This window comes from Balaenoptera borealis (assembly GCF_965194805.1).
Source record: "Balaenoptera borealis genome assembly, chromosome: 3".
NCBI lineage: Eukaryota > Metazoa > Chordata > Mammalia > Artiodactyla > Balaenopteridae > Balaenoptera > Balaenoptera borealis.
In genome coordinates this window covers 2,502,521-2,530,104 of record NC_138866.1, presented here as the reverse complement: position 1 = coordinate 2,530,104, position 27,584 = coordinate 2,502,521, and the positions used below count along the sequence as shown (strand labels likewise).

Below are 27,584 nucleotides of genomic sequence, written 5' to 3'. Positions count from 1 at the left end.
TGTCTCTTGTCCCACACTGAGCCCCCCAGGACGCTTGATGCCGGCATCCTAGATGCACTGGGGGCCATGAATGCGGGTGTTGACTCCGCGCTCTCTTCCTCGTTTCCAGTGAAAGGCAGGCTTTGGAACCTGTCTGTATCACTCTCGGGGACCAACAGACCCTATGGGCCCTGGACATCCGAGGACACCTGTGGTTCAGAACTGGCATCGTCTCCAAGAAGCCCCAAGGGGACGACGACCACTGGTGGCAAGTAGGTGTTGAGCTCCCGGGCCACGTGCCTGAGTGCCTCCCTGAGTCAGGGGGGCTCCGCTCTCCCTCTTACAGCCCCTCTCTTTTCCCTAAAGAGATCGGGGGCTTGGAGTAAATAAACAGTGCTCGCTTTTACTGTTGGATGAGTTAGACTTTGCTGTATTTGAGCACACTAGAAATATCAGGGCACAACAAGGCTCTGCTGTATTCAGTATCCTATGATAAACCATAATGGAAAAGAATATTAAAAAAAAAAGAATGTATACATATGTATACCTGAATCACTTTGCTGTACAGCAGTACCTAACACAACATTGTAAATCAACTATACTTCAATTTAAAAAAAAAAGAATTATCAGGGATTTCATCACAGGACGTAACTTGTGAAGCTCTCTTTGCTTAAATATGTAGGCTTTGTTTATTTATTTATTTATTTATTTATTTTTAAATTTATTTATTTTATTTATTTTTGGCTGCGTTGGGTCTTCATTGCTGTACGCGGGCTTTCTCTAGTTGTGGCGAGCGGGGGCTACTCTTTGTTGCAGTACGCGGGCTTCTCATTGCGGTGGCTTCTCTTGTTGCGGAGCACGGGCTCTAGAGCGCAGGCTCAGTAGTTGTGGCACACAGGCTTAGTTGCTCCGCGGCATGTGGGATCTTCCCGGACCAGGGGTTAAACCCGTGTTCCCTGCATTGGCAGATGGATTCTTAACCACTGTGCCACCAGGGAAGTCCCTGTTTATTTATTTTTTAATTTTGATGTTATTTAGAAATTTGTCATTATATGCCAAATAAATCCAGTGACAGCCATTTGAAGACCTAGATAATAATAATGATTAATTCTGGAGGAATGTACTAAGAAGAAAAGAGATTAGACAATAGATGTGAAAAACCCAACCGACAATTAAAATTCACTATCTCTGCTTGTACAAAAGGCCTCGTAAGTAAATGGTATTTCAACGAAGAAAGGGGAATTTTCCCACATGCCCCCAGAAAAGTAAACACTTTGAGAAATAGTAAGGTAGGGGCTTCCCTGGTGGCACAGTGGTTAAGAATCCGCCTGCCAATGCAGGGGACACTGGTTTGAGCCCTGGTCCAGGAAGATCCCACATGCCGCGGAACAACTAAGCCCATGTGCCACAACTACTGAGCCTGCACTCTAGAGCCTGCAACCCACAACTACTGAAGCCCGCACGCCTAGAGCCCGTGTTCCACAACAAGAGAAGCCACCGCAGTGACAAGCCCGCGCACCGCAACCAAGAGTAGCCCCGCTCGCCGCAACTAGAGAAGCCCACGCGCAGCAACAAAGACCCAACGCAGCCGAAAATAAATAAATAAAATAAACAAAAAGAAATTAAAAAAAAAAAAAGAAAGAAGTAGTAAGGTATAATCAAGCTAACTTTTGCCCTTTTGGCACCATTCAGTGTAAACGTAGCGCCCGTGGTCCCCCAGCATGGCAGGTAAGGCTGTGCTGGCATCGGCGGCTGTGGGATACACAGCAGCTCTTGAGTGTTCTGTCTCCATTGATTGGTTCAGATGTTATTGTCGCCTTAGACTTGCCTCGTCGAGGGCAGGTCTTCCAGTGGCTGCTCTCAGGTCTTTCAGATGAGGATGTGGAAAAGTAAGCTGTGTTTGCTCTTTGATGAGTATGTGTGTATATACACAGTCTCTAATTTAATATGCCAGGTACTATTTGAAAAGTTACACAATTGATTGAAAATTACCCTCCCTGTATTTGTAACCATATTATATGGTTTTATACACACACACACACACACACACACTCAAGTGTAGTAGATGTACTAAATTCTGTCTTTAAGTAGCCTAAAGAAAACTAGTTATAATTTTATCATAATATTCAGAACATGGTCTTCAGAGAAATTTGACAGAATCATCTCTGAGGTGTTTGGAAACAGAGTTATTTTAATTACTATAAGATTGATTTCTCTGTAGTGCTAGAGCCAGCATTATGTTTGGCTGTTAAACCTTTCTTTTCTTTTTGTTAATTTGCATCCTCCTTATCTGCCAATCCTGGGTGCTGGGACTGAGCCTGTCACAGACTTTCTGTGTGGCCTGGCGTCATGCACCCCGAGGAAGGGCAGAGCTCCCGGGCCATCACACGGCAGCGTGGCACTGGTCCCCAGGTACCTGCCCAGCGTCCTGTGGGCTCTGATGGAGTCTGCCTAGCCAGGCTGGCACGTGCTCTGCTCTTCAAGAGAAACAGGGCCGCGGGCTCTGCAGCAGGGCCCTGGGGCTGACGTGCTGACACCGTTTGCTTATACCTCAGTGCAGGCAGCAGCTCACAGTCAGTGCGAGCCCTTTCACAGATAAGAAGGGCCACAATCGCACATGTACTACAGTACTGGTTTTTATAATAGTTTCCTTTTTGTGTGTTTTGTTTATTATGCGTTAAGTTCCCTATCCTAAGTGATGTCGCTTTCACTCAGCACTTCGCTGTGTGTGACCTGGGAGTGTGGCCTGCACGAGGCTGTCCTAGGCGTAGGGCGGTGACGTTCTCTGTAACCCAACCCAGCAGGGCAGAAGTACGTGGAAAGTCACGCAGAGTCAGAGAGCTTTCTAACAGCCAGAGCTGGCCGGCAAGGGAGAGGGTTCCTTAGAGGGCAGCACCCTGGAGAAAGATCTCTTTCTGGAATGTGAGAGAAGCGTGTCCTGAATCTGAGCCCGGGTGCATTCTACACATCCAGGACAGGTCTGGTCTGTGCTACTGTTCTGGCATGATTATTAACAGTCCCAGTTAGGTCATGAATTGCTTCATCACGCTACTTACACTACCTTTTTAAACGCATATTATGATTCTAAGTATTGTACACTGTTGTCCCTTAGAAATTCCTAAATTTTAAAAGCAAAATAATCCTTTCTCACCCGGGTCGCAGGGTTTTCAGAACCCAGGAGGAGCATGAACTCAGAGAAAGCTGCTGTAAGAATTAGAATAAAAGACTTATAGGGTGCGAGGGGGTGATAGTCATAAAAATAATACATGCTCTTTGTAACAGGTCCATGCAATAGAAAAGTGTATAAAATAAAGGGTGAACGTTTTCTTCCATCCCTCTGAATCCACCCCTCGGAAGTAATCACAGCCAGCAGTGGGGGGTGTCCTGCCACACTCCTCTCCAGTCCTCACACAAATGTGCACGTGCACGTGGGTATTTGGGTGTTTGATGGGTGGGGGCCGGGCCCTTAGCTCTCAGGCAGCGAGCATACAGAAGGCGCTTGTACCCGCACTGAGAGCAGGGTGTCTGCCCGTCTCCCCTCCAGGTGAGCATCACAGACTATGTGGTGTTGGACCAGTGCAGCCTTTTCCAGACCATAATCCATGCCACACACTCGGTGGCCACAGCGGCCCAGGCGCCTGTTGAGAAGGTGGCGGGTAAACTGCGCGTGGCGTTGTGCTCTCAGCAGCTCCAGTGCCAGCCGAGCCTTCTAGGGGTCAACAGCAGCGGCGTCTGGATCTCCTCGGGCAAGAATGAAATCCACGTCTCTAGAGGAAGTCTCATCGGTGGGTGAATCACTTCATTTCCACGCCGGCTTGATAGGCAGCTCCTCTTTAGAGCCAGCATTTAAGGAAAAGCTTTCTGATCTCAAGTGGAAAAGATAATTTAGTGCCAGTGGTATGAAGTGTCTGGAATGGAGGCATTCCCTCTGCTTTCTATCAGTTCCCTCCTTTCAGTCTGTCATTCCTACGGCTTGGATACCAGCGTCTGGATGGTGTGCGATCACTTCCCATTAGGAACCTATTAGGCTCTAAGAAGAGCACGTGGAGCTCGTTTTTATGTTAATAATTTCCAGCTAAATGAAAAAATCCTCCCATTCCTGAAGAGCCTAGTAGAAAAAATGATCGCACTGTTGAACATGCAAGGCTCTGGCCAGATCTGTAAACGTAGGTGTAAATCCACATTTACCCACTGGGGCTTCATTTCTGTGAGTGAACCCTGCTTTGTGAATTTTCCCCAGCTCTCCTCCCCCCATGTGGCCGCCCCCAACCCTGGGCTGTACGGTGCTCTGCTTGTCGGGCTGGCTCTTGCAGTGCTGGCTTGGGTCTCCTACTTGGAGGACACTCTAGAACCAGCTGTAAGGGGTTTTGAAGACCAGCTGTAGTCTAGAACTAAAGTTCTGAAGTATGTATGGTTTTTCTTCTTTCTTTAACATACTCTTCCCATTATTCTTTCTAGGCACTTACTGGAATAACGTTGTTCCCCGGGGGACAGCTTCTGCCACGAAGTGGGCCTTTGTGTTGGCTTCCACTGCTCCCACAAAGGAAGGTTGGTTGGGGAGTGCAGTGCACGGGTTACAACCATGTTACAGCAGTCTGACGGTTACAGCCATGGTCTGACGTGGCCTAGTTGGGGCGGGAGCATGGCCGTGGGGCCCTCAGGAACTGGGTGCGCTGGTGTCACAGGCCCGCAGCCCTCGTTGGCTGAGCCGAGGGCCCCCGAAGCTGGATAGGCCTGCCCAGGAGAGAACGACCTGGTGTGGTGACCTGAGTGGGTCTGGAGGCGAGCTGCCCTTCTGAAGGAGGGGAGCGTACAGTGTGACCACTGAGGCCGGCCGCTGTTGACTTCAGCGACATGTCTCAGGGCCAGTAGGCACCAGGCTTCTCTGGGTACCTGGCCATTTCCCCTGTGAATTCTGTCACCTCCTCACAGGCTGGTTTACAGCCTCTGGCTGGCCTAAGTCCCACTGTCATGCCCCTGGTAGGGCAGACCTCCCAAAGCCCTGACCACAGCTCGGGGTTTGGAGCCAGGAGAGGCAGTGCAGCTACCCCAGGAGCTGGGAGCTGGGGCAGTCAGGCGGCCCCAGCGGAGGCCGAAGCCTCCTCCCAGGATCGCGCTGAGGGTCAGATGAGAAGATGTCGGGCGTCTCTGGTTCAGAGGGAGCAGTCGGTGAGTTCGAGCCCGTAGTCCCACTAGGATGTGCAGAGCTTGGTCAGTACAACAAAGTGCTTCCTCCCCAGATTGTTCTGACCACAGTCGTGCAGTGAGTAAGCTCTGCAAACCACAAGTTCTTTCCCAAGCTTGGCACAGGTCATTCGGCAGCAAAGCCTGACCTGAGCTGATGGGAGGCTCCTTAGAGCCTCCGTCTGTCCTGCTGACTATGACGGTGACGCGTTTTGTTGCAGGAACGTTGCTGCACGTCGTGGGTGGGTGGGTGGGGTACTGCTGGCTCCCGGGCTGTTCCGTAAACGTGTGGCATACCCGTTACCTTATGTTTTCAAGATCCAAGGTGATTTTGAATTCCAGACCATAACTGGTCCCAAGTTTTCGATATACTTTAGATAATATATTCTGACTGAGGTTTTAACTTCCCCAAGTGTGGTTTGCATTTTAAAGTGAATTAAACCTGAAGGACTCTAAAAACGGGGGAGAGAATGAAAGCATGTAATTTTGAGGTGAGGATGGGAAGAAAGGGCTTTGCAGCTTGCCGGGCCTTTTCCAGCAGCCTCCGCCCCGCCAGCCCTCCCCTCACCCGCCACCAGGACAGGGGAGGTTCCTCGGTGCCGTCCTTCCGAGGCATTGCCGACCTTGCTCCCTCTAGGACGCTGGTTAACACAGCAAGTTGAACACTTCCCGGTCCATTATACAACGTCCAAGGTCCGGGCCTCTGAGGCAACGTTGTGGGCCCCCTGAGGTCTCGTTAGCCCAGCTTCCTTTCATTTCTTTCAAGTGTGTCGGACTTGTTTCCTATGAACTGGCTGGTCCCGGAGCGTCCCCCTGAGTCCTGGCTGCTCCTTCCCCGAGGTGGGGAGTGAGGGTGGGAGCTGGGCAGCCAGACTCTGCAGGCAAAGGCTGCCCCGAGAGCCTCGCCGGTGACGCCGTGACCTCTCCGCAGGAAGCTCCCTGTGGCTCTGCCAGAGCAGCAAGGACCTGTGCCGCGTCAGCGCCCAGCACGCCCAGGCACGCCCGTCCACCGTGCAGCTGCCCCCCGACGCCGAGATGAGGGCCTACGCCGCCTGCCAAGACGCCCTGTGGGCCCTGGACAGCCTCGGCCAGGTGTTCATCCGGACGCTGTCCGCGAGCTGCCCCACGGGCATGCACTGGACGAGGCTGGACCTCTCGCAGCTAGGTATGCCCGCCCCGCCGCCAGGCCCTGCCTCCCGGCCTCATCGGGAGGGGTGCCCGCCCGCTTCCCGGGGCCCTGTGTTCAACGCTCGTGAATTCCTGTAGGCTGCCTGGTCGGTTGCTGGATTTCAGGAGGTCGATTAGCCGCTCCTGCAGGGTAATGGGCCTCGTAAGAATTTCGTGAGGAGCTTTTCTTTCCCACGCTTTACGGGTTTTCAGAACCCGGGAGGAGCACGAACTCAGAGAAAGCTGCTGTGAGACACGCTCGAGATGATGCAGTGGGTGCAGCTGCCTCTGCTGGTCTGTCTGAATGTGGCGGCTGCTTTGTGCGCTTCCCGTCTGGGGGACCCGGGGTCCGCGGCCCGCGGCCAGGAGAGCGCCCAGGCCTCCGTCCGCTGGAGGGGTGTGTGCCGCTCCCGCTGCCGCCCTTGCCTGAGTCCCCCCCGCAGGGCAGCCGTGCAGCGTGAGGCCGTTCGTAAATCATTCATTCCTGTTCCGAGGAGTACGGCGATGGAACGAGCCCACACCCTGAGGTTGTCCCCTGGGCAGAGGGGCAGCTGTGGCTGTGAGAAGGTGCAGGCTGCGCCAGGCAGCTCCAGAGTGCACGCGAGCCTTAGGGATACTTCCCTGCCCAACGGGTGCCCGTTTTGGTGAACTCACAACCAGTATTTTGTTTGTTAGGTGGTAGAATTTTACAAGCATTTAACCTTTGAGAATTCAACCACATGTACTCGTTTGAAAAAAAAAAAAAGAAGGACAAAGAAGGCAAAAAGGGAAGGGAGGACGCCTTGTCCACCTCCCGCCCTGGCAGCCCCTGGCTGCGTCTCCAGCTGACGGGCCTCTCACCGTCCCATGATGTGCAGAGGGATCGTCATTCTTTCGTCCCACGAGGCCCCCAAATACAGCCCAGCTTAGCTAAAGAAGCAGGTTGGTTCTCCACTAAAGAAGCAAGCTTTGTTCCAAGGCTAGGAATTTTCCAGGGTCATTTTGATTATGCTTTTGGCCTCACTCGCACCCTGTGTTTTGAACCTAATCCCAGCGCCAAGGCCGGTCCCCGTACAGCGTCTGAGAGCGCCTGCCCGCCGCCATCGTCGGGGGGGATGGACCAGCGAGGCTGCAGCTGGCCGTGCCTCTGCCTGCCAGTGCGGCGCAGCCCTCCCGCCGGCCCCGGGGAGGCTTTCCTCGGTTCAGAGGTCCTGTGGGCCTGAGCCACCCTCCTTTGGCCCCCAGGCAGACCAGGTTGGGAGTCTCTGGAGGTAAAAAGGCCAGGGCGAGGTTGGTGTCCTCCTCGCTGCAGGGTCCTGGGAGCGCTGGGGGCCCTGCCCTTGCCCCCCTCTGGGGCAGAAGCGGAGCTCGCTGCCCGGCACCCCCGCTCAGAGGAGGCCGCTGTGCCGCAGCACGTGCCTAGAGAACGGCCTCGAGCGCGGCTTGGCCTCCGGGCTTCAGCCCCCGGCTCACGCCTCCCTTCCCATTCGGTCCCGTCCTCCCGCACTGGCGTGCTGGCCAGAGTGTTACAGCCTCTGAGGCGGCTGGCTGGGTTTCCCTGGGGTCGGTGGCCGTTCTTTCAAGGGGAGTGACTCAGCTTTGGTGGGATTGAGTCTCACTTTCAGAGTGGGAGGGGCCAGACAGGGCCACCCTGGGTTCAGGATGTGCTTTGGCTTTCCCTGCGTGCTGGGGGCAGGGGTGCGGGAGCCGAGAACGGCAGGCTTTCGCAGAGCCGCCCTGCCTCTTGCCTGCAGAATCGTCCGGAGTCCAGCCAGAGTGGGTCACACAGACCGCAGGTGAGGTGGTTGGGCCCAGGAGCGGGGCTCCCGGCGGAGGCAGGGTGGCAGCGGGAGGGGTGCTAGCCGCGTGCAGAGCCGGGCCCCGGGCCCCGGGCGAGCTGCCGGGTTACCTTCAAACCTCAGTCCTCACCTTTCTGAGGGTGACAGCAATCCCCGCCCCAGAAGGATTGTGCAAGTAAGCATCGTGTGCAAACACAACCTGTCTCAGGCGGGTGTGATGGCCTAAAAGCTGCCCAACTCCTCAAGCTGCTGGGGGAGGGGCGGTGCTCGCTCGCGTCTGGCGCTGTGCGTGACGGGGGTGCGTGACGGGGGCCGAGTCCAGGAAGCTCTGCCTTTCTTAGTCTTTCCTGCCCTGAGCTCTGGATTTTGTTTATCTGGGTTACTGGCCGATACTGAGAGGATGGGTAAAGACTTCTTTTACCATTTTCTGAACGTCCTGGGAGAACGAAGCAAGTCCAGAGTTGGTAGGCAGCGGAGGCGTGCAGGGAACAGCAGGAGGGGTGCTGGCCTTCCGCGTGCCAGGGTGGGGGGCAGCGAAAGGCAGGTCGGGGCCACCAGCTGCTCTGTTGTTTGGCTCTTTCCAGGGGTGGTCTGTGTAGCCTGTGGGACAAACTGGTGAATCAAGGTTTCTAAAAAAAGTGTTTATATTAGGGGGTGCAGATTTTGAGTTCAGGTGTGTGCTCCCTGCCGGTGTCCGTGGCAGGCTGTCATCCGGCAGCACTCACTGGAGAGCAGTGAACAGAGAGTAGTAACGCAGGTACGTTAATGCTGCCTTGCCTACTTGCCTGGGCTTACCTGGGATGCTTCATTGTTTTAAAAGTTGGCCATGGTGGTGCTCACGGCAGTGAAAGGAAGCACAGCCTTTTCAAGACTGTGGTTCTCCATGTGAGGATTCTGTTCAGTAGCAAACTTCTCTTTCCCAGATGCACTCTTTTTTGTTTTTTGGAAGTATAGTTGACATACAATATTATATTAGCTTCAGGTGTACAATATAGTGACTCGATATTTTTATAGATTACACACCATACAAAGTTATTATTATTGTTTGTAGTCCCTGTGCTGTATGTTACATCTTTGTAATTAATTTGCTTTTTATTTTTGTAATTAAAAATTTTTTTTATTTTTTATAAATTTATTTATTTTTGGCTGCGTTGGGTCTTCGTTGCTGCGTGCGGGCTCTCTCTAGTTGCAGCGAGCGGGGGCTACTCTTAATTGCGGTGTGCAGGCTTCTCATTGCAGTGGCTTCTCTTGTTACGGAGCATGGGCTCTAGGCACGCGAGCTTCAGTAGTTGTGGCACGCGGGCTCAGGAGTTGTGGCTCGCGGGCTCTAGAGCGCAGGCTCAGTAGCTGTGGCGCAAGGGCTTAGTTGCTCCACAGCATGTGGGATCTTCCTGGACCGGGGCTTGAACCCGTGTCCCCTGCAATGGCAGGTGGAGTCTTAACCACTGCGCCACCAGGGAAGTCCTTAATTTGCTTTTTAAATGGTAATTTGTATCCCTTAATCCCCTTCACCTGTTTTGCCCCTCCCCCCTTCCTACTCCCCTCTGGTAACCACTAGTTTGTTTTCTGAATCTGTGAGTCTATTTCTGTTTTGTTGTATTTGTTCATTTATTTTGTTTTTTTAGATTCCACATATAAGTGAAACATGCAGCATTTGTCTTTCTCTGTCTGACATTTCACTAGATATAACACTCTCCAGATCAATCCACATTGTTGCAGATGGCAGGATTTCATTCTTTTTTAAGGCTGAGTGATGTTCCATTGTGTGTGTGTGTGTGTGTGTGTGTATATACACACACACACCCCCCACATCTTCTTTATCCATTCATCTGTTGGTGGACACTTACGTTGCTTCCATATCTTGGCTATTGTAAATAATGCTGCAGTGAACACCATGCTGGGGTGCATATATCTTTCCAAATTAGTGTTTTCGTTTTTTTCAGATGAATACCCAAGAGTGGAATTGCTGGATCGTATGATAGTCCTATTTTTAATTTTTTGAGGAACCTCCATAATGTTTTCCATAGTGGCTGCACCAGTTTACATTCCCACCAACAGGGTTCCCTTTCCTCCACATTCTTGTCAACGCTTGTTATTTGTTGTCTTTTTAAATCTTTTTTTTTTTTTTTTTGGCTGCACCAGGTCTTAGCTGCAGCACGCAGGATCTTTGTTGCCACGTGCGGGATCTTCGTTGTGGCATGCAGGATCTTTAGTTGGTGCAATGCATGTGGGATCTAGTTCCCTGACCAGGATCGAACCTGGGCCCCCAGCACTGGGAGCTCGGACTCTTAGACACTGGACCACCAGGGAAGTTCCTTGTTGTCTTTTTGATGATGGCCATCCTGATGGGTGTGAGGTGCTATCTCATCGTGGTTTTGATTTGCGTTTCCCTGATCATTAGTGATGTTGAGCGTCTTTTCATGTGCCTGTTGACCATCTGTATGTCTTCTTTGGAAAAATGCCTATTCAGGCCCTCTTCCCATTTTTTAATTGGACGGTTTGTTTATTTGATATTGATTTGTCTGAGTTCTTTACAGAGTTTGGATATTAACCCTTTATCAGACATACTATTTGCAAACATCTTTTCCCATTCAGTAGGCTGCCTTTTCATTTTGTTGATGGTCCAAAATGTACTCTTTTTCCTGACTTCACTCCTCTGTTCCATTAAATTCTGCTGGAAAGGGCAGAATTCTCTCTGGCTGTTTTTGCTTCTCTGCCGGCCATTGTGGTTGTCAGTGTCTCTTCCACCTACCCCAGAAGATCTCCTGGGCTGTCTTACCCTCTGCTTCCCTCCCGCCACTGCCAGGGTTAGAGCTCCCCCTCCACACCTGCACTGCCATAGCCGCCTCATGGCTCCAGGTGTGCCCACCTCCTGCCATGGTTGCCCGATCTCTCCTAAAACATGGCTCCCGGGCTATGCCCTCGACGCCCTGCAATCAAGTTCCAGTCTTCGGGGTAGCACCTGGTGCCCTGGCAGCCTGACCCAGCCTGCCTTTCGAGGGCCTCGTGCAGCGGGGCTCCGGCCACCCGCCATCGCTCTTCCCTGTGTGCCAGGCCCGACTGGGCCCCTGGGGTCGCCTCTCTTCCCATGGCCTAGAATGTCCTCCCTGCTCTCGCCTACTTCAGTCAGCACCCCCACCCCGGGGCTTCTCCCTGAGCTTCCTGCTCCTACTCTGTCCCAACAGTCACTTTGGTCTGACCTGCGAGGAGTTTCCACGTGGAGGCGGAGGGGCTCTGCCAGCAGGGACCTTGTGCACGGCCACATCCACACACAGTGGGAAATAGGACTGTCAGGGCGATCCGTCGTCGTTTGTAACTCCATTTCTAGCTGATTCTGGGATATGAGTTTCGATTCCTTGTTACTGATAATCACAGATAAAACTGTCTTAACAGCAGGTACAAGATGTCTTCACCTGTAATTCATCAGTCCAGCTCCAGGTTGCCATCCGCCTGCCCAGGGCATGAGGTAGGAGATGCTGGCTTGATCAGAGCTGTTCAGAGATGTGCTTCACCTGGTTCCCTTTCAGTCCTGGCCTCTACAAGCGTTCTGACACTGAAAACAAGAAACAAAAGCCCATCTTCCCAGTGCCGAAAACGTGATCCGGACTACCTCATGCTGGCACTGACCTTGGGCAGCTCCAGGTCATTGTAAAGTCTGGAATGTCACCAGTCTTTACATTGCAAGCAGACATTTCAATTTCAAGCATGACTTTAGCAAAGTATCAAGTCATGAACATGATTTCTGCCTTTAATTTCTTTTTTTTAAGAGGTAGCATCTCTCTTTTCTGCTCCTATACAAATTACCAAGTCAGTTGCTACTTTGGGATTAGATTAGGAGAATTCTTTTTCTCTCCCTTTTTTTTTTTTTTAATTGGAGTATAGTTGACTTACAGTGTTGTGTTAATTACTGCTGTACAGCAAAGTGATTCAGTTATATATACATTCTTTTTTTTTTAGCATTTTAATTTTTCTTTTTAATTTATTTATTTTATTTATTTATCTGATTTTGGCTGCGTTGGGTCTTTGTTGCCGCACGTGGGCTTCTCTAGTTGCGGAGAGCGGGGGCTGCTCTTCGTTGCGGTGCGCGGGCTTCTCATTGCTGTGGCTTCTCATTGTTGCAGAGCACGGGCTCTAGGCGTGCGGGCTTCAGTAGTTGTGGCACGTGGGCTCAGTAGTTGTGGCACGTGGGCTCAGTAGTTGTGGCTCACGGGCTCTAGAGCACAGGCTCAGTAGTTGTGGCACACGGGCTTAGTTGCTCCGCGGCATGTGGGATCTTCCCAGACCAGGGCTCGAACCCGTGTCCCCTGCACTGGCAGGCGGATTCTTAACCACTGCGCCACCAGGGAAGCCCTACATTCTTTTTTTTTAATATTCTTTTCCATTATGGTTTATCATAGGATACCTAATATAGTTCCCTGTGTTGTACAGGAGGACCTTGTTGTCCGTCCAGTCTGTATATAATAGTTTACATCTGCTATCCCCAACCTCCCAATCCATCCCTCCCCTAACCCCGCCCCCTGACCTTGGCAACCATCAGTCTGTTCTCTATGTCTGTGATTCTGTTTCTGTTTCATAGATAGGTTCATTTGTGTCATATTTTAGATTCCACGTATAAGTGATATCATATGGTATTTGTCTTTCTCTTTCGGACTTACTTCACTTAGTATGATAATCTCTAGTTGCATCCATGTTGCTGCTAATGGCATTATTTCGTCTTTTTATGGCTGGGTAGTAGTCCATTATATATATGTACCACATCTTCTTTATCCATTCATCTGTCGATGGACATTTAGGTTGTTTCCATGTCTTGGCTATTGTGAATAGTGCTGCTGTGAACATAGAGGTGCATGTATCTTTTTGTTGTTATTTTGTTGTTGTTGTTGTTGTTTTATTCTGCATGTATCTTTTTGAATTACAGTTTTGTCTGGATATATGCCCAGGAGTGGGATTGCTGGATCATATGGTAGCTCTATTTTTAGTTTTCTGAGGAGCCTCCATACTGTTCTCCATAGTGGCTGCACCAACGTACATTCCCACCAGCAGTATGGGAGGGTTCCCTTTTCTCCACATCCTTTACAGCATTTGTTATTTGTGGATTTTTTTTTTGTAGATTTTTTTTAATGATGGCCATTCTGACTGGTGTGAGGTGGTACCTCATTGTAGTTTTGATTTCCATTTCTTAGATAAAGAGAATTCTTCAATTAAATGTCTAGCTACTGAACCCAGTTATAGAGACTGAATATGGAATTTTATGATTTATGACAGTCCTAGTTTTTGGAAGAAAATTTGCATCATTTAGCAGATATTTAAGATGCTCATAACGTTTGATTTCCCAGTACACATAAATATGCATATGTCAGGCACTGGAATGTTTAGCAAACTAATGCAATTTGTAATTGAATACATCTGGTCACAGCATTTAATGAAGAAATATTCAGTGTCGGTTCGTGCCTTTAGGTAACAAATAGGATTATATTATATAGTAATTTATGCAAAAAAGTGTCTTGTAAATAGTAAAACACCAAATAAATGCCACTTTTTGTTCTAAAATATATGTTTAAAAAGTAATCCTAAAGGGAAAATGTCTCATCTGTTGAATAAAGTAATTAAAACTTTTTTTTTTTTAATGGGAGGGAAAAACAAAATAAGGGGAAGACAGGAAAATCGCAGCATGTCTGTGTTAGTCGGACTAACATTGTTATAGTAACGAGTCCCAAATACCAGCGATGTAACACAGTGAAGGTTGCTTTCTGCTCCCGCGAAGTTGGCTCTCGGCCTGTCAGTCTTCCGATGGTTGTGGTAGTGGTTCCCAGGTGGTGGCTCACTGGCCCCTTGCGGTGCTCTGTGGCTCTGCCCCTGTGTCCCTGCGGCAGGGGGCAGCTGAAAGGCAAGGCCCTCTTGCCAGCTCTTCTATGGTTCAGTTCAGAAGTGACAGATCCCTTCTGCTCGCAGCCCATTGTCCAGAACCAGTGATGGGGCCCCTCTTAACTCCAAGGGACACTGACGAGCCAGGGAGTGCTGGGGGGGGGGCCAGTGTTCTCTGCCACCTGCCCTGACCTCATGCACCTGCACCCAGACAGCCTGGGAGACCCTCTGCGAAGTCGGAGACTACGGAAAAGCCCTCGATTAAACGCTTTCTTCTTTGACCTGTCTCTTCAATTCAGAATAAGCTGATTTATACACTGAAGTGTATATTCTAGCAACCTTTTATGTTTGTTCTAAAAGAACGCTTGCCTTGTAATATGAACTCCGTGTTTCACTGGTGGTGGTGTTATTCGCTGCTAATTCTGAGGTGCTGACCCAGTGTGTTTTTGTCACCACATAACTCTCTTCACATGAGCAGCTACCACCTGTAGTTCCTGTTAGGGCAGGTTGACGACTCCAACATAAAATTATTTTTTAATTAGCATTTTAAAATTAGAATTCGTTTCTCGGCCGTTTCTGGAATTTACTGCTGAAAGTACTTTATTTGGATCGCTACAAATCTTTTCATGGGTAATGTTAGAGCTCTGGGATGTCTATTTTAACTCCCCGGTAAGACATTCTATAAAAGATTTTAAAAATACAGCTAATTTCAGTATAAGAGAAATCATCATCTTCAGGAAATGTACAAAGGGATACTAAGAATTTTTTCAGTAGTAGTGGGTTGACACTTTTAAGCTAAACACATGTGACGAGATTTCCCCATAGCAGGATCCGTGCCGGTGCGTTGTGGTGTAGGCACCTGGGCTGTCATCTGATAGCGGTGACGACTGTGTGAGGTGGCCAGGAGCAGCACTCCCGGTGCATGTCGCTGCGCCGCCTTTTCCCTGCTTCACAGTCAAAACGGGTCATCCTCTAACTTAGCCATCAGAAGACAAACCATTCAACCTGATAAAATGGGCAAAAGACTTGACAGACGCTTCACACAGATGCCCCCCATAAGCACATTAGAAGATTCTCAACCTCACTAGTTACCAGGGAAATGCAAATTAAAACCATGACAGGATGCCACTTTACACCTGCTAGAATGGCTGACAGAGGTGCCAGAAGTGGATGCTGGTGAGGGTGTGGGCCACCAGCACACACTGCTGGTGGGCGTGTAAAATGGGAAGACTGGTGGTCTCTTTCCACGTTAAACAGATATCTACCCTATAGCCCGGAGCTCCACTCCTAGGTGTTATTCAAGAAAAACAACACATGTTCACAAAAAGAAGTCTTCTGCAGGAATGATGATAGCAGCTTTATTCCTAATAGCAAAAAGTGGAAATGGCCCAAATGCCCATCAGTAGGATACACCACTAACTGTGGCGTTTACATGCAGTGGACTCATACTCAGCAGTAAAAAGGAGTGACTGGATGAATGTCACCCTGAGTGAAAGAAGCCAGGACCAGGGAGTGCATACCTGTGATTCTGTTTTTACAGTCATCTAGACCAGACTGAACAGATACGTGGCGATAGAAATCAGAAGAGTGGCTGCCTCGGGGCAGACGGGCAGAACTTTCTTGAGAAAGGGGCTTGAGGGAACTTTCTGGGGCGATGAAAACATTCCATAACTTGATAAGCCATGGGTTACCCAGGCATGTTCATCTGTCAAAAGCGAGGGAGCTGACCGTGTAAGATCTGCATGTTCACGGGATGTGGGGCCCCGGAGGTCAGAGGTGGCTGGCGGGGAGGGTCAGGCTGGCCTGGGTTCAAGCCGCGGCCTGCCCTTTGCCTCCCGGCTTCTCGGCGTTCTCTCCCGGGGTCTGCATCCTGACGGCCTCACGCATGAGCTGGGGTGGCAGTAGCCATGCATCATTGTCGCGCAGGTCAGTAACTATGGGCTGTTGCTCTTTCTGCCAGATAAACTATTAATCAAATTTCTCTTTGAAGACTCCTCCCATTTCCTTTCCTCTTAAAATTGGTGTAATAAACAAGGAGAAATGTAAAAAGAAAAATGAAGATCCTGGGAGGCTTAGTTAATTTTAATTCTAATTAGGATCAAGATTACCTGAAAGAGGGACTTCCCTGGTTGTCCAGAGGTAAAGAATCCGCCTGCCACTGCAGGGGACACGGGTTCGATCCCTGGTTGGAGAACTAAGATCCCACATGCCGCGGGGCAACTAAGCCCACGCACCACAACGAAGATCCCGCGTGCTGCCGCTAAGACCCTACGCAGCCAAAAAAAAAAAGATTACCTAAAGGATGAATTCCCTTGCCCCAAATCCAGAATTTGCTGGTAATAGTCACGTATCTGATGAAGCTAATGATGGGGCCCACATTGAGATATTAATTCCCGGGCTTGGTGGCTCAGGGCACTGTCCGGATGGCATCTTGATTACTCTGCCCGTGGCGTGCAAGGGCTGCTCTGTGGCGCGGGGCAGGTGCCAGGGCAGCCAGAGGCCTTGGTGACTCCCGTGCGCTGTAATGTTCTCGAGCAACAGAGTTCACCTGCAAAGGCAGCAGCACCTCTTTCTTTGAAGCATAAAATCAAAGTTCATAGATTAAATGAAACATGAGTCATCTTACAAGAGTAATTAATGTGTGTACTTTTTCTCTGTTTGTCTATAGGAGCTGTAAAACTGATGAGCCTGGCATGTGGAAATCAGCACGTCTGGGCCTGTGATTCCAGGGGTGGAGTTTACTTCCGCGTGGGTACCCAGCCTCTGAATCCCAGTCTGATGCTTCCAGCCTGGATAATGATTGAACCGCCTGTCCAGGTAAGCAAAAGTTAACTGATACTAACTTGCTCGTCAGTAAGCTGCTCAGGTGCTGGTGTCGGGGAGAGGACCACACCTGCGAGTGTGGCCTCCCGGCCACTGGGGGAGGAGGGCCGTGTCAGGGAGCCTGGGGGCTAAGGTGTGCCCCAGGTCAACACACGCTCATTCACTGGCATCCCACACCTGGAGTTTGATATTTGTGAAGTTCAGGGCCGAACAGATTAACGATTATCTGAGCCAATGCTGCTTTTTTTCTTTCTCAAAATAAAAGTGTTTCATTTCTGACTTTTTACAGAATGAACATTATTTTTGAAAATATCAAACAATATCCAAAAGTATAGAGAAGAAAGTAAAAGTCATTTTAAAATCTTGTCATGGAGATAATGTATTATCATTATTTTGTCAGTGCCTTTCCTGGTTTGTTGAAGAAATTCTTCTTCTCGTGTGCCCCATCCCCTCCCCCGACCCCGGCCATATTTCAGTTTACCATGTATCCTAAATGTTTTTCCTTTTCTTTTGACTGTTCCACCACTCGAATCAGAAGCAGGAGTCTGATTTTAGTGTACTGTTTAGTTACCCTTAAATACCTGATGGGCCTGGTTGCTATGTTAAGTATAGTTCTGCTAAAATTTATAAGTGGGGGGCTGTGATTTAATAAGAGTTATTTGCTCTAACTGTTGCTAGTCCCCACTTTGTGACTTTGTTGGGGAAAAAAATGAAGTTGCCATATGCAGAGGTGGCAGTGTGGCAGGAGTGGTTAGTCCTTGAAAAAAAAGTGCTTAAACGGGGACAAGAAGGAAATCAGGTGTTTGGGTGAATGCCTGTGTTCATGACTGTCTACATTTTGGGCATCATGAACCCTCAGGGATGGGGCAGCTGAGGTCAAGGTGCAGGGCTGGTCATGAGGACCACCAATCCTGCCCATGGGACACGGGGCCTGTGCTGGGAGACCCTACAGTTGGACAGGAGTCAGGTCCCGAGTTCTTTCAGGCCATTGGTCAGCGCTTGTGGCCACGGGGAGGCGGGCTCCATGTGGATCTTCGTCCTCACAGGGTCCTGCGAAGAGCCGGGTAGGATCGCGTCTGTGAATTAGAAAGCGCTGTGCAGATGCCCACTCTGCGTTCGTCTGCACACGGTGGTGCGCTGACAGCCACGGTCAGGCGACAGGGGAAGGCGTTGTCGCCGGCACTGTGGGCTCTGCTGGCGCGCAGCGAGGGTGAAGGCAAGCCGACCTCTAGCTGGTTTCATTGCTGGTCTGAAGCCCCCTTAGACGAGGCACCCTCTTGTTGCCTGCTCCCATGGTATGTCGTTGTCAACCCCTGACAGCTTTATGTTATTTCTTAAAGAGTTACAATTCACCCTTCTACAGCATACAACTCAGTGTTTTTTAGTATATTCACAAAGTTGTGCAACCATCACTGCTATCCAATTCTAGAACTTTTTCACCACCCCGAAAAGAAGCCCACTACCCATTGGTAGACACTCCCTTTTCTTCCGGAACCCCTGTCTCCTCAGCCTCTGGCAGCCACTAATCTACTTTGTATTTCTATGCACTTGCCTATTCTGGATTTTCCTTTTCCATATAAATGGAATCATATAATATGTGGCCTTTGTATCTGTCATCTTTCACTTGGCTTCACGTTTTCAAAGTTCATCCACGTTGTAACATGTGTCAGTACTTTATTCCTTTTTATGACTGAATAATATTCCACTGTATGCATAGACCACATTTTGCTTATCCATTCATCAGTTGATTGACATTTGGGTTGTTCCTACTTTTTGGCTACTATGAATAATGCTGCTGTGAGCATTCGTGTACAAGACTATGTGGACATGCGTTTTCAGTTCTGCTGGGTGTATAACTTTAAGTGGAATTGTGGGGTCATATGGTGATTGTATGTTTAACTTTTTAAGGAACCGCCAGACTGTTTGCCACAGTGGCTGCACCATTCTACATTCTGCCAGCAATGTATGAGGATTCCAATTTCTCTACATCCTCACTGCAAAATTTTTCTTGCCCAGTTTTTAAATTCTACCCATCTTAATAGTTGTAAAATGGTATCTCATTGTGGGTTTCTTTTAAAAAACAGGGTAAAAAAGTTTATTGAAACAGGAAAAATTAATTTTTATATTGTGTGGGTTACTGAATGTTCTGATTTATATTAGAACAGACCTGTAGAGAAAGGAAAGCTGATCTGATCCAACTTGGCACTTTTTGCTGTAATTCATTTGTTTTTTTTTTGTTTTTTTTTTTTAATTTATTTATTATTTTTTAATATTTATTTTTGGCTGCATTGGGTCTTTGTTGCTGCGCGGGGGCTTTCTCTAGTTGCGGTGAGTGGGGGCGACTCTTCGTTGTGGTGCGCGGGCTTCTCATTGCGGTGGCTTCTCTTGTTGCGGAGCACGGGCTCTAGGCACGCGGGCTTCAGTAGTTGTGGCACATGGGCTCAGTAGTTGTGGCTCGCGGGCTCCAGAGCACAGACTCAGTAGTTTGGCACACAGGCTTAGTTGCTCTGCGGCATGTGGGATCTTCCCGGACCAGGGCTCGAACCCGTGTCTCCTGCATTGGCAAGCGGATTCTTAACCACTGCGCCACCAGGGAAGTCCTTCATTTGGTTTTTATTGTTTGTTTTTTTAAGATTTTTTTGATGTGGACCATTTTTAAAGTCTTTATTGAATTTGTTACAGTACTGCTTCTGTTTTATTTTTTGGTTTTTTGGCCACGAGGGATGTGGGATCTTAGGTCCCTGACCAGGGCTCGAACCCGCATCCCCTGCATTGGAAGGAGGATTCTTAACCATTGGACTGCCAGGGAAGTCCCTCAATAGGGTTTTTAAAAATTTAGATATAATTGACGTATGGCATTTTATTAGTTTCACATGTACAACATAATGATTCAGTATTTGTATATCTTGCAAAATAATCACCACAATAAGTCTAGTAAACATCTGTCATGATACGTAGTTACAAATTTTTTTTTCTCGTGATGAGAACTTTGAAGATCTACTCTCTTAGCAGCTTTCAAATATGCAATAAGTATTAACTATAGTCATACTGTACATTACATCCCCATGTCCTTGTGATTTTGATTTGCTTTTCCCTAACGACTAATGAGCATCTTTTCATGTGCTTATTGGTCATTTGTATATCTTATTTGGAGAACTAAAATATTCAAATACTTTGCTCATTTTGTAATTGGGTTGTCTTTTTATTATTGAGTTGTAAGACTTCTTTATATATTCTGGATAGTAGACCCTTTTAAGAATTATGATTTACAAATGTTTTCTCCCATTCTCTGGATTGTCTTTTCACTTTCTTTATGGTGTCCTTTGATGCACAAAAGTTTTTTATTTTGATGAAGTCCATTTTATCTACGTTTTCCTTTAGTTGCTTGTGCTTTTGGTGTCACATCAAGGACTGCATGAAACTGCGAATTCCTCTTCCTTTCAACATTTAGATTCTAGAATAACCTCTAGGAAGCAAAGCTAAAACTGGGGGAAGAAAGCTTTACTTGGAGTGCTCTATTGACTGTGGTGATCTACAGCTTTGCCCAGGAAAATGGCCAAAATAGAACAAATTCACATGAAAGGGCCTCAAAGCTGTGCTTTGAATAAAGTAGTGATTGCTAAATAGGCTGTTAAACATTAACTATTTCAAGTAGTTCCGCTAAATGAGACCACATTTTCTTATTCAGTAGCTTCAGTGTGCTGTAGAAGAAATGCACTTGGCTGTGGAATTTGTAGATAGAGAGTTGGTTCCTGTGGGGACAAAAAACAGGCTTTACATTTGCACAGGCCCTTTGCTGCGCATTTCCAAGCCCTGCTGAGGACCAAGGCCTGGGCCAGCCACTGCCTGCTGGAGCTGTGATGGAACGCTGTGTCCAGGCAGCGTGTCACATGCTCGGCGGCCTCACACTCAGTGTTTTAGGACAAAGCCTACCTTTAAATTGAATTTCAAATTCATCTTAAAGTTGCAGAGGGTCCTGAGAAGACTAGTCCAGGGGCGGGGTGGCGGTGGGGTGGGATGAGGCCTTGTTAAAAAGTTTAGAAAGGGGCTTCCCTGGTGACGCAGTGGTTAAGAATCCGCCTGCCAATGCAGGGGACACGGGTTCGAGCCCTGGTCCGGGAAGATCCCACATGCCACGGAGCAACTAAGCCCATGTGCCACAACTACTGAGCCTGCGCTCTAGAGCCTGCGAGCCACAACTACTGAGCCCACGTGCCACAACTACTGAGCCCACGTGCCTAGAGCCCGTGCTCCGCAACAAGGGAAGCCACCGCAATGGGAAGCCCACGCACCACAACAAAGAGTAGCCCCTGCTAGCCGCAACTAGAGAAAGCCCACGCGCAACAACGAAGACCCGACGCAGCCAAAAGTAAATAAATTTATTTAAAAAAAAGATTTAGAAAATCAGGACAATTTGGTTAAATTCAAGTATCAGAATGTAAATGGGATTTCCACGTTTGATCATAATCGACCTCTTTTTAAAAAAAATTTATTTATTAATTATTTTTGGCTGCTTCAGATCTTCGTTGCTATGCACGGGCTTTCTCTAGTTGCGGCGAGGGGGAGCTACTCTTCGTTGCGGTGCGCAGGTTTCTCATTGCGCTGGCTTCTCGTTGCGGAGCGCGGGCTTCAGTAGTTGTGGCGCACGGACTCAGTAGTTGTGGCGCACGGGCTTAGTTGCTCCGCGGCATGTGGGATCTTCCCGGACCAGGGCTCGAACCCGTGTCTGCTGCATTGGCAGGTGGATTCTTCACCACTGTGCCACCAGGGAAGTCCTCGACCTCTTTCTGGTTTGTTTTATTTCTTCTTGGATGTGCACGTCCTGGTCTACAGGTAGGATGTGTGCAGCTGAAGCAAACGGACGCGGTAACAGATGCTAAAGGGCACAGAGAAGTGAAGCCACAGGGGTCTTCCGAAATTAGCAGCGGTTTCTCTATTTCTGTGTCCCTTTCTCTTCTCTGGTAAAACATCCCTCCTGTAGGAGTTTTGGGGTGAAGTTTTAACAAAGTACTCAAAACGAATGACTCAGTTTTCAGACTTGCTAACATTTGGAAGGATGTGGAGAAAATATTTATAGTTGTGTTTAGCATCTTTTCTCTGGAGTTTGCCGCTTCAGTGGGAGACTTTTCTGTCCATAGTGGAGGTGTGTGCAAAGCGAGCCCAGTTGATGCTGGGATTCCGCTGCCCGGGGGCACTGAGTGCCCGAGTGGAAGAGGCTCGTCCAGCTGCCCCACCCGCACCGGCCCCCCCGCTTCCTTCGGAGCGTCCTCGCTGCCCTCCCCTTGCCCCCTCCGCCTCCAGAGCAGTCGCTGCTCTTCCCTAGCCCGCCCAGTGTCCTGCCCTCCCCTTGCCCCCTCCGCCTCCAGAGCAGTCCCTGCTCTTCCCTAGCCCGCCCAGTGTCCTGCCCTCCCGTAGGGGAGGCTCCAGCTGACTCTTCCTGTGTGGACTGGCCCATCTGGTCTCCGGGGTCGTTTACTCTGCCTGGATTATAGCTTTTCCTGGAAAAGAGAGAAACTAGGACAACTAAGACTAGTATGACTGGTAAATGGCCAAACGAACACTTAAAAACTTACTTTAAACTCAACTGCTTTGGGTAATTTTAGCTCTATGAACAGAAAAAAACCAAAATAAATATGCAAACATGATAACAGGTAATCCCATGAGAATGCCATGCTCGCAGATGCTGCCGGTGGGCACAGAACTTGATGCTGCTTTACACATCCAGATCTTTAGAGAAGTTCACAGCTAGCGTCAGGAAGGTTTGCGTTGGAGAGGCGTTAGGGTTAGAGAAGTCCCCCACCCCTGTTGGGCCTTCCATTGACTCGTCTCGGGGCACCGGGAGCGCGCAGGGCGCAGGGAGAGCGGCCCTCACTCTCTGCTCCCGTCCAGGGGGGCTCTGGGCAACCCTGGATGCTGCTCATACTTCCTCCGCGGCTGGCATAGGTCACAAACACAGGGGATGGAGATGGCAGAAGGAGCGGGGCACCCACACCCCAAAGCCCAGCTCTGCAGGTACAACCAGCCGCCTGCTTCTAAGAGTTTTGGGGTGTTCTGAAGACTCGTGTTCCCTCCTGACATAAAAGTACAAGACCTTGGGGGTAATTAAACCAGATTCCTCTCACTGCATTTGGGGCACCATGGGTTAAATCCCTCCTCACATCCCAGTGAGCGATACCACACAGAGACACGACACGGCATCCTGGGACAGGGAGCTCAGAGCTCCACGTGCCAAACATGAGACACAGTCGCATCCGACAGTCCCGCTTTTTTAATAAGAGGAAGAGAACAGCATTGCTAGTTACACGCTTGGTGTCTAGGAGGTCCCTGCTCCTGAGGATGTTGCCAGGGGTGCAGGCTGAGGCCCAGGTTGAGTTCTGCAGGGTGCGTGCCGCATGGGCAGCGACATCCCCCGCACGATGCTTCCCAGAGGAGGTTTTCTTCCCATGGAGAATAAAAATGTCAGTTACCAAGTTTGTCTGATGATTCTGGTTTTTTTTTTTTTTTTTTTTTAATTAATTTATTTATTATTTATTTTTGGGTGTGTTGGGTCTTCGTTTCTGTGCGAGGGCTTTCTCTAGTTGCGGCGAGCGGGGACCACTCTTCATCGCGGTGCGCGGGCCTCTCGCTGTCGCGGCCTCTCTTGTTGCGGAGCACAGGCTCCAGACGCGCAGGCTCAGTAGTTGTGGCGCACGGGCTTAGTTGCTCCGCGGCATGTGGGATCTTCCCAGACCAGGGCTCGAACCCGTGTCCCCTGCATTGGCAGGCAGATTCTCAACCACTGCGCCACCAGGGAAGCCCTGATGATTCTGTTTTTGTTTGAAAGAAAAATAAAATTATATGCGGGACTTCCGTGGTGGTCCAATGGTTAAGAATCCGCCTTCCAGTGCAGGGGACGTGGGTTAGTTCCCTGACCAGGGAACTAAGATCCCACATGCCACGGGGCAACTGGGCCTGTGTGCCACGACTGTGGAGCCTGCGGGCCACAACTAGAGAGCCCGTGTGCTGCAACTACAGAGCCCACGCGCTCTGGATCCTGCGTGCCGCAACAAAGAGCCCACACTCCACAACAGAAGATCCCATGTGCCTCAAGTAAGACCCGACACAGCCAAAAATAAATAAGTAAATAAATGTTTTTTAAAAATTGTGTGTACATTGAAAAAATCTATAAAAATATACAGCAAATGATAGCAGTGGTTATAGCTGTGTGGTGCTGTTGTGGCTGATTGTTTTTCTTCCTTTAATTCACTTCTATTTTGTGAATATCTTGCAATGAACTTATATTACTTATGGAGTAAGTTCATAACTGAATAACCTAATAAGAATCAGTCTTGGGAAATAATCAGAAATGTTCCCAAAGCTCTTTGTTTTTATGCTGTTTATGCCAGTGGAAGCTTGACTGTGTCCAGTGCAGACAGCGAGGCCCCATAGGGGAGTGAAGCAGGGGTGGCACCCGCCCTTGTAAAGAGTCTGCTTAGCGGATTATCACAATGACAGTTATTATAATAATTACGGATGGGGACTTCGCTGGTGGTCCAGGGGTTAAGACTTGGTGCTTTCATTGCCGAGGGCCCGGATTCAATCCCTGGTTGGGGAGCTAAGATCCTGCAAGCCACGCAGCGCGGCCAAAAAATAAATAAATAAATAAATAAAATGCATAGGCAGGGCGTTACAACAGTTGTTATGGCTTTATCCTTTATGTTCTAGAAGCTGGGGAAAGATTGCACACGTTAGGTAGAAAAATGGAAGCCATAAAAAAGACCCAAATCAAACTTTCAGGGATAAAAATTGTAATCCCTGAGATGCAAATCCCCTGGCTGAGATCAGCGGCAGTGTAGACATCGCAGGAGAAAAGGTGAGCTCGAAGACACAGTGATAAAAAGCTTCCAAACTGAAACAGAGAGAAAAGAGACTGGAAAAAAAAATGCAGGACATGAGTGAGCACAGGACAACTTCACATGGCCTAATATAAATGTAGTCAGAGTTCCAAAGGAGAAGAGAGAGGGGGAGGTGACAGGAAAAATACTTGAGGAAATATGGCTGAAAATATCCCGAACTTGATGAACTAATTATGTTGAGTGAAGAAGTCAGGTGGAAAAATAATACATATTATAATGATTAATTTACATGAGATTTAGAGAACGCTGACTCATCTGTAGCTACAGAGAGCAGTGGTTGCTTGGGGACCTGTGGGGGCAGCAGGATTGGGGGGGGGTTACGGAGGAGGGGTGCGGGGTGTCAGCAGTGTAGGCATGTGGCAACAATGATCAAATTGTACCCTTTTTTTTTTTTTTGGTTGCGCCACTCGTTTTGTGGGATCTTAGTTCTCCAACCCGGGAGTGAACCCAGGTTCCAGCAGTGAAAATGCCGAGTCCTAACCACTGGACCACCAGGGAATTCCCACAAATCATACGCTTTAAATGTGTGCGTTTTATTAGATGTCAATCACACCCCTGTAGAGCTGCTTAAAATGTATCAAACAGTAAAAAAGTCGAAAGGAATGCGAGAGAGTGCGGGGCTGTGCTGGGCGCCGCAGGGGAGCAGGAGTGAGGGAGGCCGCCCCTGAAGGGAGGTAAAGGTTAAGTGACCGAAGACAGAGGGGAGGGGGCAGTAGGTCAGGGTAGCAGCCAGGAAGGAAACCCAGGTCACCAAGGGTTGCCAGCTCTGGCTCCTGTGGACGATGTAGTCCTTGAACTGGGCCTGGCAGACCCAGTGGGCACTTCCAGTGACCAGCAAGTAACGCATTTGGCCCAGTGTTGCTGAGTAGGGAAAAGTGCTGCTCCGCGGTGCCTTGGGCAGGACGGTTCGTTGTTGGGGACAGTCCGTTCTTGGGGACCATCCCGAGCCTGGTGAGACGTCAGTTTCTTGTGCCTCTCGACTCTAAATCCTAGTCGTACCCAGCAAGACCCTCTGGGAGGGTAGGGTGCAGGAAGGGCATCGTGTGACAGGGGAGACTCAAGAGGTCCTTGGGCTCAGGCTCTGGGGCAGTTGGCTCTTGGCCTGGAGAGTTTGCCGTTGACTCCAGGGGCAGCGGGTGCCCCTGACAGCTGGGGCGCGACAGGCACTAGGCGAGGAAGGCCTGCAGTGAGCCGTGAAACTCTTCGGCTTGGTTCCCTGGATCCAGAGTGCACGTCTGTGAGACGCAGGGCTGGGGTGGCAGGTGCGTGGGGACCCTGACGCCGAATGTTTGGGGCAGAGGAAGCCAGTGTGTGTTGGGGCCCAGGCCTCTCGGTGACGAGACCGGCTGCCCCCGCCGTGCCTGCCAGCTCTGTTGCCGACCCGTCAGGTCTCGCTGACGTGGCGGGAAGGCGTGGCGGCATTTCCCCCTCAGCAGCAGGGGACAGTGCTCGGGGACACAGCGGCCCCTGGGGCTCTGCCAGCCAGGACCTCCAGTGGCACAGTCTGCTATTTGAAGTCAAAAGAACCTGAACTAAAAGTTATTTTTTTCCATATGAGACCAAATGACCTTGGGCAAGTTGTCCGAACTCACTGGCCCTTCATCTCCTGACCAGGAAAGTGAAGAATTACATCCACCCGGGGACCGGCTGAGGTACTTGCTGAGAATGTCCAGGCCTGGGTCCCTCCCCTGGAGATCAGCTCAGCGGGATGGGGCTCAGGCATCTTGGTTGGTTGGTTCTTACTTTAATCACAGTCACACACGTAACTACACAGGTTACACGTCAGCTGGTTCTACAGGTGTGCCACAGGAAACGCGTCTCCCCGCCCATCGTCCCCCGTCTAGAGAACTCCTTTCTTTTGGCGTCATCTCCCTGAATAACTTCGTAGGGAGCTGCGTCTCTATCCTTCTAGTTTAGGGGTTTTCGGTTGACTCCTGCTGGAAGGGAAGGGTGCCTGTCCCCGCAGCTGTGCGCCCGTCTCCTTGCTTCCATCCTCGGGAGCTGCGGTGCTGTGATGGGGCGCACGCCCTCCAGAGCTGAGCCGGGCAGTAAACTGCACTCGGTTTGCTTGTCCGCACGACTCTCTGTTTTCCCTGGGCTCGATCGTTGTCTTTTTTTCCCATCTGGTTTTCTGTGTTTTACATATTCAACCCCAGGCTCTCCCTGCCAGCTATGTCCGTTTGCCTTCTGTACACTCGGACATGTGGGCTCCATCCCATTCTTCTTGGAGTCATCGGTCCTGGATGCTTTGGCCGGCCCTCTGGCCTGGTCACTCTGTCTTCCTGGGCCCCCTTTGCCTTGCTCGTGCTTTGGATCCCTTCTCTCCTGGATCCTGCGTCTTCCTCTTTCTGTCTCTTTTTTGGTGGAGTTTATCCTCCGGTCGGTTCCTGAGAAGGGTTTGTAGAGGTAACTTTGGGAGGCACTGTGTGTCTGAAAGTCTTCGCCCACATTCATCCTTGACCTTGTATGAGTATAGCAGTCTAGGTTGGAAATAGACTTCCTTTAGAATTTTAAGGTCTTCTTCTGTCATCTCCTGGTGTCCAGTATTGCTGTTGAGAAGTTTGAAGCCATTCTGATACCTGATCCTTGATATTTGACCTGCTTTTTCTCTCTGGAAGTTTGTAAGATCTGTTTGTTCCCAGCGTTCTGAGAGCAGAGAGTGATGTGTGCCTGGGGGAGCCTGTTTTATCCTTCGTGCCAGGAGCCCTTTCAGCCTGGAGCTCGTGGCGTTTGTTCTGGGATGTGTCCTGTTCCCCTGTTGGCAGTCACCTTCTGGCCTCTGCCCCTCCCATTTCTGTGTGCTCTTTCTGGGCGTCCTGCTTTCGTACTGTGGACTTCCTAAAGTGGCCTCTACTTTTCTTACCTTTTCTCTCCTATTTTCTTTTTCTTTATG

At 49.6% G+C, this 27,584-nt stretch overlaps 1 protein-coding gene across 6 annotated transcripts in view; it reads left to right on the top strand.

Moving 5' to 3' along the window:
* Positions 1-27,584, top strand: part of TECPR2 (tectonin beta-propeller repeat containing 2) — a 98,651-nt gene that overhangs the window by 52,751 nt on the left and 18,316 nt on the right. For 3 of the 6 annotated variants that reach the window (XR_014243302.1, XM_082387410.1, XM_082387413.1), the window contains 5 exons: positions 110-251; positions 3,500-3,764; positions 4,438-4,527; positions 6,095-6,328; positions 16,642-16,790. Coding sequence is in view for 5 of the 6 variants with exons in the window: in XM_082387410.1 (XP_082243536.1) it covers positions 110-251; positions 3,500-3,764; positions 4,438-4,527; positions 6,095-6,328; positions 16,642-16,790 (880 nt within the window). In the remaining variant the exon portion in view is untranslated. Of the gene's footprint in view, positions 1-109; positions 252-3,499; positions 3,765-4,437; positions 4,528-6,094; positions 6,329-16,641; positions 16,791-17,085; positions 17,822-17,842; positions 20,766-27,584 lie in introns of those variants that run through there. The other 3 variants (XM_082387412.1, XM_082387414.1, XM_082387411.1) reach the window with 3 other exon arrangements.